Source organism: Cyanistes caeruleus, chromosome 24, assembly GCF_971803275.1.
Source record: "Cyanistes caeruleus chromosome 24, bCyaCae1.hap1.1, whole genome shotgun sequence".
Taxonomy (NCBI): domain Eukaryota; kingdom Metazoa; phylum Chordata; class Aves; order Passeriformes; family Paridae; genus Cyanistes; species Cyanistes caeruleus.
This window is the reverse complement of record NC_141724.1, coordinates 6364621-6379402: the sequence shown is the minus strand read 5'-3', so window position 1 is coordinate 6379402 and position 14782 is coordinate 6364621. Positions and strand designations below refer to the sequence as shown.

Genomic DNA, 14782 nt, shown 5'->3' with positions numbered 1-14782 from the left:
GTCCCAGCTCCCACCTACACGCAGAACCACAGGAGCATACCCTGGGATGTGAGAGGTCAGCCCAACTCATGCAGCAGCACCAGGAATGATGTGGGCTTGCACCCTGATGTTCTAGGCCAGGTTGGACAGCCTTGGAGCAATCCGGTCTAGTGGAATATGTCCCTGCCCATGGCAAGGGGTGGAACAGGATAAGATTTAACATCCCTTCAAATCCAAACCACTCTATGATTCCATGAAATTCGGAGCAGTGGTTTGTACTTGGAGCAACTTGCACACGTACTGCTCCTGAAAGAGATGGAGAGGAACTTTGGCCAAAGGCCTGAAGTGACAGGACAAAGGGCTTCCTACTAACAGAGGGTTAGAGGGCGTACTGGGAAGGAATTCCTCTTCCTCTGAGGATGGTGAGGCCCTCTTGCTGCTCCATGCCTGGAAATGTCCAAAGTTATGTTGGCCGGGGCTTGGAGCGCCGGGGATAGTGGGATAGTGGAAAGTGACCCTGCCCATAGCAGGGCGTGTCACTGGATGGAATTTAGGGAGGAATTGGAAGGACCCGACGGATCACTCACTCTGGGATTTCTCCCCTCACGGCTCGGCCACACCCCCACCATCGCTGCACCTGTCAATCAGGGGCGGGGGGGGGGCTGGGCGTGGCGCACGCGCAAACACCTCCCGCTCAGCGCCTCGCCCCGCCCTCCGCTGCCATTGGCCGGAGCGGGGTCGCCGCAGCCAGTCGCGGGCGGGGAGGCGGTGGGGCCGGGCAAGATGGAGGAGTACGCTCGTGAGCCTTGGTGAGGGGATGGGGATGGGGATCGGGATCGGGACCGGGACCGGGACCCGCGAGCGCCGGGACGGGGCGGGTGAGCGGTGCGGGCGCGCTCCGGGGCCGCTCCCCGTCTGGGGGGCGGAGTTGACCTTGGTGGGGCCCCCTGCGGGAGGCGGCGCAGGCCAGGCCGTGCCGCGAGGCCCGCTCGAGGCCTGGCAGCCGGGCCCTGGCGCTGCCGAGCCCCCGCGACCTCCCGGAGCGGCGAGGAGCCGGCGGGGCCCTGCGACCTGCGCCGCTCATGCGCCTCCGGGGGCGGCGGCGGGCGCTGCACTGGCGGACCTATGTTCGGTCTTTCAGCACCCCCTTACTCACAGCCCTACCTCGGTCCCTCGTCCTTAGCTTCCCTTCCAGCCTTCCCTTATCCTTAGTGCCTCCCCATTCTCAGCCCGCCTCGGCCTCAGCCCCCCCATCATGGGTCTCCCTATCCACAATTCCCCCTTACCCTCAGCTCCTCACATTCTCGGTCCATTCCTTATTTACAGGCTCCCCCCTTCTGCTCCCCTTCTCATCCTCAGTCCTTTCGTCGTTCTCAGATCATCCATCCTCAATCCCCCCTTCATCCTCAGCCACCATCTGTTCCCCCCATCTTCAGTCCTTCCTCTCATCCAAAGACCCCCGATCATCAGCGCCACCATCTCAGCCTTCCTTCATCTACAGCTCCCCTCACTCTCAGCCTCCCCCATGCCCCACTCAGCCTTTTCTCACCCTTAATTATTTTTCAGTTATCTCCCTCATCCTCGGTCTCATCTGTTGTCAGCCTCCCCCACCCTCTCAGCTTTCTCTCACCCTCAGCCTCCAAGTCCTCCCTCATCTTTGGTCCCCCCAGGCTGCCCTCACATCCCCCATGGCCCTGTTCTTCTCCCTCCCCATTTCCATAAGCCTAGCCCAACCCCCCAGCCCCCTCCATGCCAAGCTGGCAGTGTCTGACTTCTGTCATGGTTCAGCACTGTCTTTGTAGACCTACACATTGGTTGCAAGTCAAAGGTTGCATTTGTAGTAACAAAAGGATTAAATGCAAGCTCAGGCACTGGGTTACTGAATAATGGGCAGAGTTTCTTAGCATGGGACTTGGGACAAGGGCCTGGAGTCACAGGCAGGATGGGAGGAATGGCTTCCTACTGCCAGAGGGCAGGGTTAGATGGGATAGTGGGAAGAAATTTTTCCCTGTGTGGTGAGGCCTTGGCCCAGGTTGCCCAGAGAAGCTGTGGCTGCCCCATCCCTGGCAGTGTCCAAGGCCAGATTGGGCACTGGGGCTTGGAACAATGTGGGATAGTGGAAGTGGGGGTGGAATGGGATGAGCTTTAAGGTCTCTTCCAGCACAAACCAGCTCACCTTTGCAGACAGGGACCTGCAGCTTATCATAAGGCTTTTCCCAAACTTTGCAGGTTACTTTCCTGACATGTATTAAGTTTGTCCATAAACATCACCCCTGCCTTTTTACAGCATAAAGTCTGGGACATGGCCAAAGTAAATAGTATTTATTTATAGATGGCTGTGGTCTTCAGGTAATCTCAGAATTAGTGAGGTTGGAAAAGACTTCTCAGACCATCAAGTCTAACCTCTGAAGCATTGTCAACCTGTGACCCCCACCTTGTCAGCCAGACCAGAGCACTGAGTGCCATCTCCAGTCATTCCTTGAACAGCTCCAGGGATGAGGATTCCACCACCACCCTGGGCAGCCCCTTGCAATGCTTGACAGTCCTTTCTGTGCAGAAAGTCCTCTTCATATCCTCCTGACCATCCCCAGCTGCAGCTTGAAGCTGTATCCTTAATGCTGTGCAGAAGGGGCGTTTTGCTGCCAAGCCATGTGGGGCTGTTGGAAATTCTGCAGGAGTTTTCCATGATGGATGTCTCTCTGCCTTGTGTGAGGAGTTCAGGCATTTCTGTATGTTTGGTATTTACCACTCCAGGGAAGGAGGCCAGGAGACTCTGGCAAAGGTTGAGTTTGTTTTGCTGAAATACTCTTGGTTCTGTGTTGCTGCCTGCTCAGTGAGCTGTATGTGAGACAGTACAGCCACCAGGCTTGATCTTCACCCCAGTTATACCAGTGCCAAAGTGCTGGATCCATCCCACTCACACGGTTTAACATGATGGGATATAATATTTTCATCTCTATTTTTCTTTCCAGTCCCTGGAGGATAGTGGATGATTGTGGAGGGGCCTTCACCATGGGGGCCATAGGAGGGGGCATTTTCCAGGCTATCAAAGGCTTCCGAAATTCCCCAGTGGTGAGTAAAATCCTCTGAAGGTGCATTGACTGCAGTCTTCCCTCCACTGTCCTCTCCACACTCCAGGGAACGTGACAGTGAAGGGGAAGGAGAATAAATCCCTGTGCAGGGAGCTGGCCTTATTAAAGACCTGTACATTGTTAATCCAGACCATGAGAATCTGTCCTGGCTCAAGATCTGTGGGGGTTCTTCATCTCTGGGGATAAAATTGCTGCTTCCCTGTGGCTCTGGTGGCCGCAGTGGGACACTGGTAGCTTGTTCTTCCCTAACTGATGTTCCCTCAGGATGGGGAAGTACAACCAGAAAGATCCATCTTGGCTGATCTCCTGCCTGTGGTTCTGTCTGCATGGAGGGGCATGAAGCCTGGGCTCTCCTTCCTCTCCTGGCTTTTCCCTTTCTTTTAAAACACGGAACAACTCAAAGAAAGAATCTTTTTATCCTTAATATTTATATTAAAAGGCATAATTTTCTTCAATTAATCTCTTATTTAGTCATTGCTCTTTTTATTAACTTGATTTTTTAATCCTCGGGTTTGGTTCTAGTGCAGGAGTGAGTAAACATGGAAGTGAAGTTTTGCTGATGCAAGCTGGTTTTCACTTTTGGGATATCTGCTGCGAAATTTTGGCTATAAACCCATTGCAGAGACATTTGATAAATTAAGATCCAATTGCTGCTAGAATATTTGTTTTAAAATTACTTTGACTTCATATATGAGGTGTTTTCGATGTTACTCTGACAATAAGCTGTTGGCTTGAGGTGGGTTTGATAAGTAACTGTTTCCAAACGAGTTAGATTCTGCAGACACTTCACTTGAAAAGGATTGTGTGCTTAATTAGATTCTTAATTTTGCTTAAGACTTGCTAAATACACCTATCCCCACTTCTGAGTGATTGTAACAAAAATAAAACTTGGTGGATATTCTTTAAATTGTGTTAAAGTGTGGGAAAATGTGTAACTGTTCTTGTGGGGTCCTGGGTGATGTGTTGAGTATTGGACTCTGGAAAGCTCAGCGTGACTTTGCTTCTCTTGCTACAAAGACACCTCTGATTCCACCTGCAGGAACGACTAAACATAGGACAGCTAGTGTCATTGCCCATCAGAAAAATTATACATGAGAAAAATCACTGCTTATCCTGCTAAAATGTTACTGTAATGCCTCCTTCAGTCCTACTGGGCCACTCAGACTGTGAACCTAAATTGTTTCCTGCCTGGTGTCTGTAATTCCCATCTGTACCTGACAGGAATATTGTATGGAAGTGATAAATAGTGAAATAGATGTAAAGCACACTAGCACACTTTGTCTCAGCTCCTCACAGATGCTGAGGCTCAGAGATGTGTTGGGCCTGTGTCAGGTTTTTGCAATATAGGCTCAGCTTGGCTGTAAGATTTTACTGTTTTATTTTAACTGAATTCTCTTATTTTAGGGTGTAAACCACCGGCTGCGGGGCAGTTTGACAGCCATTAAAACCAGAGCTCCACAACTGGGAGGTAATGAATTTTGAGGTTTTGTTGCACAGAATTGACTGTTGGTAGATAACAGAGTTTGGGAATGTAAGATGGTGCAGCTGCACTGGCACCTGAGCTGAGTCTCAGCAGGTTTGTTGGCACAAGCAATGGGTAAATACAGTTCTGATATATCCAAAATGAGTTTGGTTGTGGAGGAAACAGTCTGTGTTCCTGGAGTGATAAGGCAGCAGTTAATAACAGGTCACATCTTAAACAGCAGAGCTCCCTGGAGCCTCTTCATGGTGTGGAGGGGGTTAAGATAAAACTAACTGATTACGAAAAGTGATCCAGCTTGGATCAAAAATAGAGCTTGGGGGTGTCCATGCATGTGCTGTAGGATGCCGAGCTCCTGAGGCCACAGGAGCAGGGTTGGGTGAGATGTGAAGTGTGACATGACTGCATCATTGTGAGGAAATACGTTAAAAAGGGATAAATCTGCGAGTTTCTTTAGCTAATCTGACTTTGTTAGGATGAAAGTTCCATTATAATCATGGTTTGATAAATTTTCTCTAGTTAATTGTAGATTAGTGAGATGATATATAAAATGGGGGGAGAGGGTGATGATGACATGTCAAGTTGGAAATTTTGCTGTATTGATTTTAATCTGTATTTGGCTCTTTGTAAGTCTGAATTTACTTCATGTCTGAAAGGGAGCACATTAAACACCATGGCATTTGCTGTGCAGCACAACTGGCTTCTCTGCTCTCTCCAAAATGGCTTTGGTTTGATTTGGAACAGGGAGCTTTGCTGTCTGGGGAGGTCTCTTCTCCATGATTGACTGCAGTATGGTCAGAATGAGAGGGAAGGAAGATCCTTGGAATTCCATCACGAGCGGAGCCCTGACTGGAGCCATTTTAGCTGCAAGAAGTAAGAAACTGGGCTATCAGTTGAAAATCTCCTGTTCTCTAAATGTACAGTTCTCATTGTTATAGCAAAGCACTCAAAGCACTGTGACACCCAGACTGGAATTTGGTGTCTCAGATTCTGAAAAATAATCTGAAACTTCTCCTGTCCTTAGAAAAGTAATTATCAGGCTCCCAAACGTTCCTGGTGTTCCTTGAAAGGAGGGTAGGGGAGTTGCCCAGTAATTATCCTTTAATGCAGCTTAATGGAAAAAATTACTGCTCTGAGTCTGCTTTAGGAGAGATTAAGGCACGAAGGGGATGGGGAGGCCCTGGCAGATGTGCCCACAGAAGCTGTGGCTGCCCCATCCCTGGAAGTGTCCAAGGCCACGTTGGACAGTGCTTGATGCAACCTGGGATAGTGGAAGGTGTCCCAGCCTGTGGCAGGGGGTGGAATGAAATGATCTTTAAGGTCCCTTCCAGCCCAAACCATCCTGGGGTTCAATGGATTCTAACATGTACCAAAGAAATTAAGTGTTGGTTTGTGCTTTTCATTTCCAGATGGCCCTGTTGCCATGGTCGGATCTGCCGCAATGGGAGGAATTCTCCTGGCCCTGATCGAAGGAGCTGGAATTCTGCTGACAAGATTTGCCTCCACACAGTTCCCAAACGGTAAGGAGCCAGCAGAGGTTGTGTCACAAGGATTTGCTTTGCTGATGTGCCCCTGGCAGTCATCTTCTTATCCTAGACTGCCCTGCCAGCTCCTGAGGCTGTGGAAAGCCAGGGAGGAGCTGCAGGTGCTGATGACATGAGATTATCACCAGCTGCTTCCTGCTGGGAGACTGGAGGTGGCAAGGGTGAGAGCAGGGATGTCCCTGCTGTCCCTGGCTTCTGCCACACAGCTGGCACATGGTGGCAGAAGGGTTTTACTCAGTGGTGGGACACAATTGTTTGAGGGAATGGCAGGCAGCACGTTGTGGAAAAGAGGAGTGATTCTGGCAGGTTGTGGTCTGTGTAGGGAACCCTGGGGTAAATGAAAGGATGAAGACCTGGCAGGTAGAGATACATAATTTCCAAAAAAGGGTGGTGGTGATTCTCTTCTAAACTGCTTCAATATCTACATCCCTTTTTTCTTTCCCAAGTAAAATGCAAGCAGAGCTCTCACTGAGTAAGAAATTGTTGTGTGAATGCTTCCTGTGAAAAATGCTAAATACCTCTGTCACAGAATCCCAGACTGGATTGGGGTGGCAGGGACCTCAAAGCCCATCTCATTCTACCTCCTGCCATTGGCACAAACACCTTCCACTATCTCAGGCTGCTCCAAGCCCTGTCTGACCTTGGGTGGAGAGGCCCTGACACAGGCTGCCCAGAGAAGCTGTGGCTGCCCCATCCCTGGCAGTGTCCATGGCCAGGTCAGTCAGGGCTAGGAGCAACCTGGACTAGTGGAAGATGTCTGTGCCCATGGCAGAGGGTAGAATTGGATAAGCTTTAAGGTCTCTTCCAACCCAAACTGGTCTGTGATTCTATGCAACTTTTGAAACTCTTTATGAAACCCAAACAATTCCAGGATTTATGATTAATTTTAAGAGGGATTTATATAAACAAACCAGCTGTGAATTCTGTTAATGGGAAGAATCTCCTACATTTTGGTATTTATTTGCCTTTTCCCCTGTCCGTGCTCTAGGCCCACAGTTGTCAGAGGATCCTTCCCAGCTCCAGCCGCCCCCGTTTAGTGACTACCGACAGTACCAATGATGGTCCCTGGCCGCCGCCTCCTCCTCTTCCTCCCCTGTTCCTGAGCAGTCCCACCTGGAGGATGTGGAGGGGGTTTGTACTTAGACCAGTGGTGGTCTATGCCAGGAGGACCTGCAGCATTTCTCAATGTCAAATTGCTCAGGAGAACTTTCAGAAAAGAAAATCTATTTATTCCTGATATATTCCATTGCTGTAATATTACACATGTCTGGTAGAATACAAGGAGATTTGAGACAAGGACCAAACGGAGTCTTGTCATCCTTTGGGCACAGACTGGAGTGAAAGTCTTGGAGTCTTCTCTGGGATGTTGCACCTGCAGTGAATGCTGCTGAAAGGTAGCCTCTTCCCTGTCAAGTTTAAGTTATGGGGCTGGAGGGGGAAGTATTGCACCTGCTGCCAGCATAGCCTCCTGCTTTTCATTTCGGATCCTGGCCTGAGCAGAGTTACCACATCTGTTCTGCAGTTTTGTCTTCAACCTCCAGCTGTAGAAGCCCCTTCCCTCTTGCTAGCAGTTACAAGATCATATCCAGTGAGGTTTTCTGTTGTAACTAATTAACTCATTGATCAAGCTATTGCTTGCTGGAAATTCCTGATACAGTGTCCAGCCTGGGGGATTTCCAAAGCTGGGCCCCATCCAGACAGCTCAGCAAAAGGACATCCCCCCTCTGGGGGATGGCAGGGGCAGGTGGCACAGGGGCTATAGTGGCTCTGCCCACACTCCTTCACCTGTAGGTCAGGCAATGGCCCTCAGCTGCCTGAACTGGACTTTGCTGGCCTCTGCACCTCCAGACCTCCTGACAGTCACTGTCCCCTGTGCACCAGAAGCCTCTGAATGGGCCATGGTCCTGCACTGCTCCCACCCTGGCCAGGCTGTGCCACCTCTCCTGCCCTGCAGAGCCCCAAAGGAAGTCACAGCCCCAGAGCTGTCACCAGCCAGGGCTGGGTTTCCTGCTCTGTCATCACAACACTCCCATTTCCTGTTTTATTCCAGCCCAGTCCAGAGTTCACCACAGCTGGAGGGATTCCACTGCCCCAGGGCACTCCTGCCCTGTTCCTGGGGTGCCCAGAGCCCTCTCTTCCCCCACCCCAAAAATGGACATGGACACAGTGGTGACACTGAACTATTGACCTTTTTATTTCAATCAGCTACAGCAGCTCTACATTCCCTACAACACTGTTCTTCCTCCCTCCTCCCGACACGGAGGGAGCCAAGGACTGCGGTGGCAGCGCATTGTCTTAAAGCTTAGTATTAAATATTAAATATTCTTTCATTTATGTTTACATTACTTTGTCAAGGAAAACAAAACAAAAAGGACAATTAAAACTTTAAATTACATGAGTGTGTGCCTGTGCCTGGGGCTGCCCCAGCCAGGCACTGCCGTGGGGGATATGCAAAACTCCTGGTTCATGAAGAGTGGGATGTGCACAGCTGTGCAGGAGCAGCAAGCACCAGGTGGCCCTGGTGCAGCAAAAACACTGTCTGGAGGAGTCAGGCACCCCCTGCAGCCCCAGCACAGTGCGTGGGGAAGGGGGTGAGGATTTGGTCGACAACTTTGCTAAAGGATTTACCCATTTCTTACTTTTTTGTTTCTTTAAAAGAAAAAAAACAACAAACCAACAACCCCAAATGGTTTTGAGTCTTCCTTTGATTTTAGCAAAGACAAGAGTTTAAAAAGCACTTAGGAAGCTTGTACTAAAACCAGGCGCTCTCAGAGGAGAGAGTCGTCTGTGCACCCCCCTTCCAGGCCGTAGCGGAATTCCTGCAGGTTGGACACCCCATAGAAGTGGACGAAGGCTGCAGCCACTACCAGCACATGGAAGATCTGATGAGACTGGAACTGGAGGGAAGCAAAAAAGCCTTTAGACCAGACCAAAGGGGACACCAACACTGTCAACACCACCTCTTCCTCTTCCTTGCTGCTCCCGGACTGTCCTTTGCTCTCTGCTCCCCACTGTTGCATCCAGCAGTGATTCCCACCCTGTATTTTACCCTGCCCACATGCAGCACCCATTCAAGGTCTGCCTGCCACTGTGCTGAGGCACAGCCTGACATCCCATCCAGCCCCTCAATGCCCCCTCTGTTGACCCAGAGCTGCCCCTAGGTTTGCTGATCCCCACACTCACCCAGATGTCGAACTTGCCCGGGAAGAAGCGCTCAGGGATGCGGGCAGCATAGAGCCCAGCGCCCGTGATGTACATCACAGCCATGAGGAAGAACCAGCCCATCTGCCCTACCGTGGTGGCCTTCACAAAGCCTTCAGCAATGGTGAAGTGCATGGTGGGCACAACCCCGCTCAGTCCCAGCCCCAGGAACACGCCTGTAGCCCAGAGAGATCAGGGAAATGAGCTCAGTGGGAGTGGGGGGGAGCTGCTCCCCCCACCAATTCCCCTGAATCCCTCATCCTGTGCTAGGGAAGCAGCTTTTCTTCACTGAATTCACAGAATATCTTGAGCTGAAAAGGACTCATAAAGATCATTGTGTCCAACTCTTGGCCCTGCACAGGAGACCCCCAAACAATCCCCCCACTGTGTCTGAAAGCATTGTCCTAACACTCCTTAAACTTCTCCAATCCTTATGGCACATGTCCTTCCCAAAATGAGGGATCCACAGGTCCACATTCCAGGCAAACCGCCCCTGTGCCCGTTGGGTAGAATCCACCCACTGTTTTTTATGCAGGGCTGCAGCAGCTCCCACTCCTGGCTATGAGAATGGACTTTGTAAGGTGCCAGCCCTTTGGATTGCACCAGGAACACAGCCACCCCTTCCAGTACAGTAATTTCTTGCAGCTCCTGAGAAAGGAGCTCGGCAGCAGCTGAAATGTTCAACTCTGCCCTCTGATGAGTTGGCAAAGAACAAGTGGCACCGTGGTGACACTGGCCTGGAGAGGCTCTGGGTGGCACCTGGCTGGATCCTGCTCGTGCTGGGGGCACAGGATGCAGTGGGGAGGAGCCAGGGGGATGTGAGTGCCGCCTCTCCCTGGCCCTCATCTGAGGGCTCTCAGATGGCCTCTGTCTCAGCATGGTCTTTCCTTACTTCATGTAGCCAGGACAGTGGTCTGAGACATTTGCTTCAGGGCCCCTGGGAGTTGGGGAGGGAGGTGTCTCCTGGTGCTTTAGCCAGGCTGGAGGGAACCCCCCACTGCACCCCCAGGAAGGCAGGGACCAGCCAGCACGTCCCTGGCAGGGAAGAGCTCAGGAACACCTTTCTCCTCTGCCTCAGCTGCAGCTTCCTGCTGCTAAACTGCTTCCTGCAGAAGGCAGAAAAGGCACAGCCCCAGCTGACCCGGGCTATTTTTAAACTCCAAACCTCAGGCTCTGTTCAGCAGATGAATCCCCAGCACAGCAAGAGAAGGCAGGAGGCTGCTCCCTGCAGTGCTGTGCTGCTCCAGGGAAATGAATCCTGCAGCTCCCAGAGCTTCTCCCAAACGGGATCTGCCCAAAGTGATTCCCAGGACCTGGGAGAGGAGGGAGCTCCTACCTGCTCTGGTCTGCCTGTGCTTGGGAGTGGCAAATCGGTCCCACTGTGCCACAATGATGGCAGAGATACCCAAGACACAGACGATGGAGAGGTAGATGAGTCTTGGCTGTGGAGAGCAGTAGAATGAGTAGTAGAGCCACGGGACGAAGCTCCCCATGATCAGCAGTGCAATTCCTGAATAATCCAACCTGCAGCCAGGGTGCAATGACAGAGAGCCACAGGTGAGCCCCAAAATCCACCCCCTCCATGTGGAAAGGGACTCTCCAGCCTGCACCTGAGTGGAGTCACTGGGCAGGAGGGCTGTGCTGGAGTCCCATCAGGGCAGGTGTGACAGGAGAAAGGGCTGGGCACAGTGGGAACGCTGGGGAGGGGCAAGAGGAGGCTGGAACTCAAACCACCGGGAACAAATCCCTGTGCACGTGGATCTGTGATCCTCCACTCATCTCACCACTGAAACACAGCCCCTGCACTGCCCCCACTGCCTTCTCAGGAACACAAGGGCATTCCTGCTGGATTTGTTTTGGAGACAGGATCCCATGGGATCTCTAGGGATTGTGCAAAGGGGATGGGCACGATTCCCAGCAAGCAGCACTCAAATAAACGCCTTTAACAGCCACGAGGGAGCAGAATGTCACTAGAGAGCCTCACTGCAGAGGCTGATGGGAGCAGCCCAGGAAGAGGCACAAACCACTGACCAGCCTTCCCACTCTGCTGGGAATCCTGTTCCTTCTTTCCATTTGGTTTCAGTCCAAACTGAGGTTTTTAAAAGCATCCACTAAACTGGGTCCTGCCAAACTGGCCATGGCCCCCAGCTGCCCAGTGAGAGTGAGACCCCTCCTCAATTCACTGCTACAAGAGGCAACAGAGCCTGTTCCCTTGGGAGCCAGGATCCTGTTCCCTTGGGAGCTGCAGTGTCCCAGGATCTTTATCATGCACCTGAGGCCCCTGACCTGGCACGTTTAAGATGCTCAGACAGAACCCTCCAGAACCCTGTTGTGCTTCCTCTCAGTTTCATGCTGGATTGGATGGACGCTCCCTTCCCCCAGGGATAAAACACTTGGGAACACAGTGCTTTCCAAAAGGAAATGCTGCAAGAACCCAAAACCTCCCAGGAGACCACACAACCACACTCACGCTGACTCACTTTGAAAAAGTCCGTGAGACCTTCTCTGAGTGACAGTAGACAGTGTGGAAAAGCCAGGAGAAGCTGAGGCACAGCACTGCTCCCAGGAAGAACATCCCAAACACCACCTTCTCTTGGAGAGGAGCCATAAAGTACATGTTGGGCCGCAGCATGGTCAGGATCCCCAGGCAGAGGAACAGAACAAACCCTGCAGGAGCACATGGAGAAGGAAGTCAGGGGGATGAGTGAGGGAGTTCAGCAGAGCCAGGATAAGAGCAGCCCTAGCCAAGCTCCAGGAGGTCCAGGATGTATCCCAGGGGTGCTCAGTAACCCACAGTAGGTCCTTGGCTAAGGTCTTTGTAAGTGCAAATGAGAAGGTCTGGGATCAGAGGAAGGGGCAGGCACAGGGCAAAGAGCTGCTGAGCTGATGTGTTTCACAGGGTCATGGAATCACAGACTAGTTTAGGTAGGAAGGGACCTTAAAGCTCATCACATTCCAGCCCATGCCATGGGTAGGAACACCTGCCACTATCCCAGGTTGCTCCAAGCCTCGTTCAACCTGGCTGTGGACACTTCCAGGGATGGGGCATTACCACCCCCACAGGGAAAAATTTCTTCCAATATCCCATCTAACCCTGCCCTCTGGCAGTGGGAAGATATTCCTCCTTGTCCTATGACTCCCAGCCCTTGTCCAAAGTCCCTCTTCAGCTCTGGAAGGGGCTCTAAGGTCTCCCTGGAGCTTTGTCTTCTCCAGGCTAAGTATTCCCAGCTCTCCCAGCCCAGTTCCAGAGCAGAAGAGCTCCAGCCCTCAGAGCATCTCTCTGGCCTCCTCTGGACTCATTTCAGAGGAACTTCATCTGAGGCTTCCTTGTTTTTCCCAGGACACATTTTGCCATCCCACTCCTACAGTGGCTGAGCCCAGCCCTGGTCCCTCTCTCCCAAGGGGCTCCAGACACTCCATGTCTGATCTGCCTGCATGCACAGCATCCTCACAGGGAGCCCTGGGCATGGAGAGGACCCAGCACTGAGCCTGCCCTGACTCTAATGCAGGGTCTGAGCCCCTCCAGCCCCAGGGCTCCCTGTTCCCCACAGTCACCCAGCAGGTGTGTCCAGATGTTGCCTGTCTCAGTGTGTATCCGGAAGATGCTCCGGAAGCAGGCACGGAAGGAGGGCATGGGGGGCCGGTGTCCGTGCAGGAGGTAATCATTGTCCTTGAGCCAGTCGGGCAGGACGTCATACGGGATCACACGCCAGCGTCCTTCCCACACCTGCAACACACCAGGGGGATCAGAGCCCCACACCCACAGGGAACAACCCAGCCCTGGGCTGCTCCTCAGGGAGAAGTTTGGCTTCTCAGACATCAGGTGCCCTGTGGACCCTGTCAGCCACCCAGCCACATCCTGCACTTTGCTCTACAAAACTCCCATGGAGTGATTTTACCCTCACCTCAGTTAGCACATGGTTTGACTCTAGGGTCCCAAAGGAGTGATTCCAGGATCCCCCAGGGAGTCAGGGGCGATTGATACCATCAGCTTTAACCTTTCCACACCCACACACTGTTCCCTGTGGTGGGAATTCCCGTTTGATCAGGGAAGAAGCACAGGAGCCACAGTGACTGTGGGCACTGGGTGACACCACAGCCAGCACTAGGACTCCTGGGCCACACCCAGGAACACTGGGATTGCTCCCAGGTCCTCACCCACTATGGCCCCCATCCTGGCCATCCCCACTGGGATCAGCCCAGCAGAGCTGAAGCAAGCTGGGGCCATGTGGAGCTTTATTCGGACACAGCCTGTCACCCCAAACCCTGGCACTGGGGAATCTGCTCCAAAATCAAGACCGGGGGATCACCACCAGCTCCAGTACCTTGTACACGAACTCTTCCATCTTCTCCATGGCATGGTGAGCCTGCAGGGGCAGGGTCAGCACCCGCACCACCTCCTCCTCCTCTTCCTCACGGGCTGCCGGGCCTGGTGGATCCTCAGCCTGCAGGGAGAAGAGCCAGGAATCATTCCAGCCCCTGGGAGAGGAATTATCCCTGCTCTTCTGAGGGCATCTGGGGCTTCATCCCTCTGAGAGAACAAGGCAGGACCCCCCAGTCACCCTCGTTTATGCAACACGCTGCTGCCTGACCCATCCTGGGCAGGCTAATCCCAGATTTATCCTGTCGAAAAGTGGGATTACCACCAGGGATTTTCATCCCTACAACCAAGGCTGGAACCGCCGCTCGGCGCAACCGGGACACCCGAGCAGAGACAGCTCCGAGCTGGGAACGCTCTGGCTCCCGGCACATCTGCTCTCCTCAGCCGGGAAAGGGTTCAGGAAGGTGATTCCCTGCCCTGTGGAAATGCTGGGAACAGCCTGGGAACAGGCGGCACAGACACAGCGATCCCGGTGACATCCCTGCTTAGGACTATCTCGGCTCCATTCCTGCTTGCAGGAACAGCGTTCGGGCTGGCTCGGAGCTGCGCTCCTCTAGTCATTAATGGGAAAACGGGCAAATTCCCGGGGTAATCCGCGGGGACGGAGCGAGGAGACCGAGCCAGGCTCTGCCTCCCCGCCCGCCCGAGGGTCTCGCAGGGGCTCACGCTGGCAGCTCCGGTGGCTCCTTGGTCCCCTTTCTCCTCCAGGAGCGGCCCCAGCTCGGCGAGCTCCAGATGCGCCCGTTCCCGCTCCCGCTCCCGGTCCCGCTCCCGGCCGGCGGCCGCCAGCCCGCTGCCCGCCCCGGCGGGGGCCTTGCGGGACGCCATCGGGGCGGCGGGTGCTCCGGGGCAGCCGATGAAGGTCTTTCCGCGTCCTTCTGCCGCCGCGCTGCGGGTGGAGGAAGCAGAGTTACCGGGAGCGGCGGGACCGGCGGCAGGGCTCTCCCTGGTGGGCTGGAAGCAGAGGAACCCCTCGCTCCCCTGCCCGTCCCTCACCGGCCGCTACATCCCGCGGGCGGCGGCGGCGGCGGCACCGGAAGCAACGCCGAGGGAACGGGAAGGCACAGCGCCGCTTCCGGCCTCGGGGCCGCGCCCCCAGGGCCCC

The 14782-nt window shown here is 53.4% G+C and overlaps 2 protein-coding genes across 2 annotated transcripts; one reads left to right on the top strand and one right to left on the bottom strand.

Annotated features, from left to right (window-relative positions):
- Nucleotides 1–536: 536 nt before the first annotated feature.
- TIMM17A (translocase of inner mitochondrial membrane 17A) lies at nt 537–7399 on the top strand. The gene is made up of 6 exons (XM_086861570.1): nt 537–788; nt 2952–3051; nt 4476–4539; nt 5296–5424; nt 5961–6071; nt 7084–7399. Exons 1-6 carry the CDS (start codon nt 763–765, stop codon nt 7152–7154), a joined length of 501 nt encoding a protein of 166 aa, XP_086717696.1. The 5' UTR covers nt 537–762; the 3' UTR covers nt 7155–7399.
- An 866-nt stretch (nt 7400–8265) lies between these two features.
- ADIPOR1 (adiponectin receptor 1) lies at nt 8266–14716 on the bottom strand. Its single transcript, XM_086861571.1, has 8 exons — nt 14674–14716; nt 14344–14566; nt 13622–13741; nt 12852–13023; nt 11777–11963; nt 10633–10820; nt 9279–9472; nt 8266–8992 (listed from the first exon to the last, which is right to left on the bottom strand). The coding sequence occupies exons 2-8, from the start codon at nt 14503–14505 to the stop codon at nt 8864–8866; spliced, it is 1152 nt and encodes a 383-aa protein (XP_086717697.1). The 5' UTR covers nt 14506–14566; nt 14674–14716; the 3' UTR covers nt 8266–8863.
- Nucleotides 14717–14782: the final 66 nt, after the last annotated feature.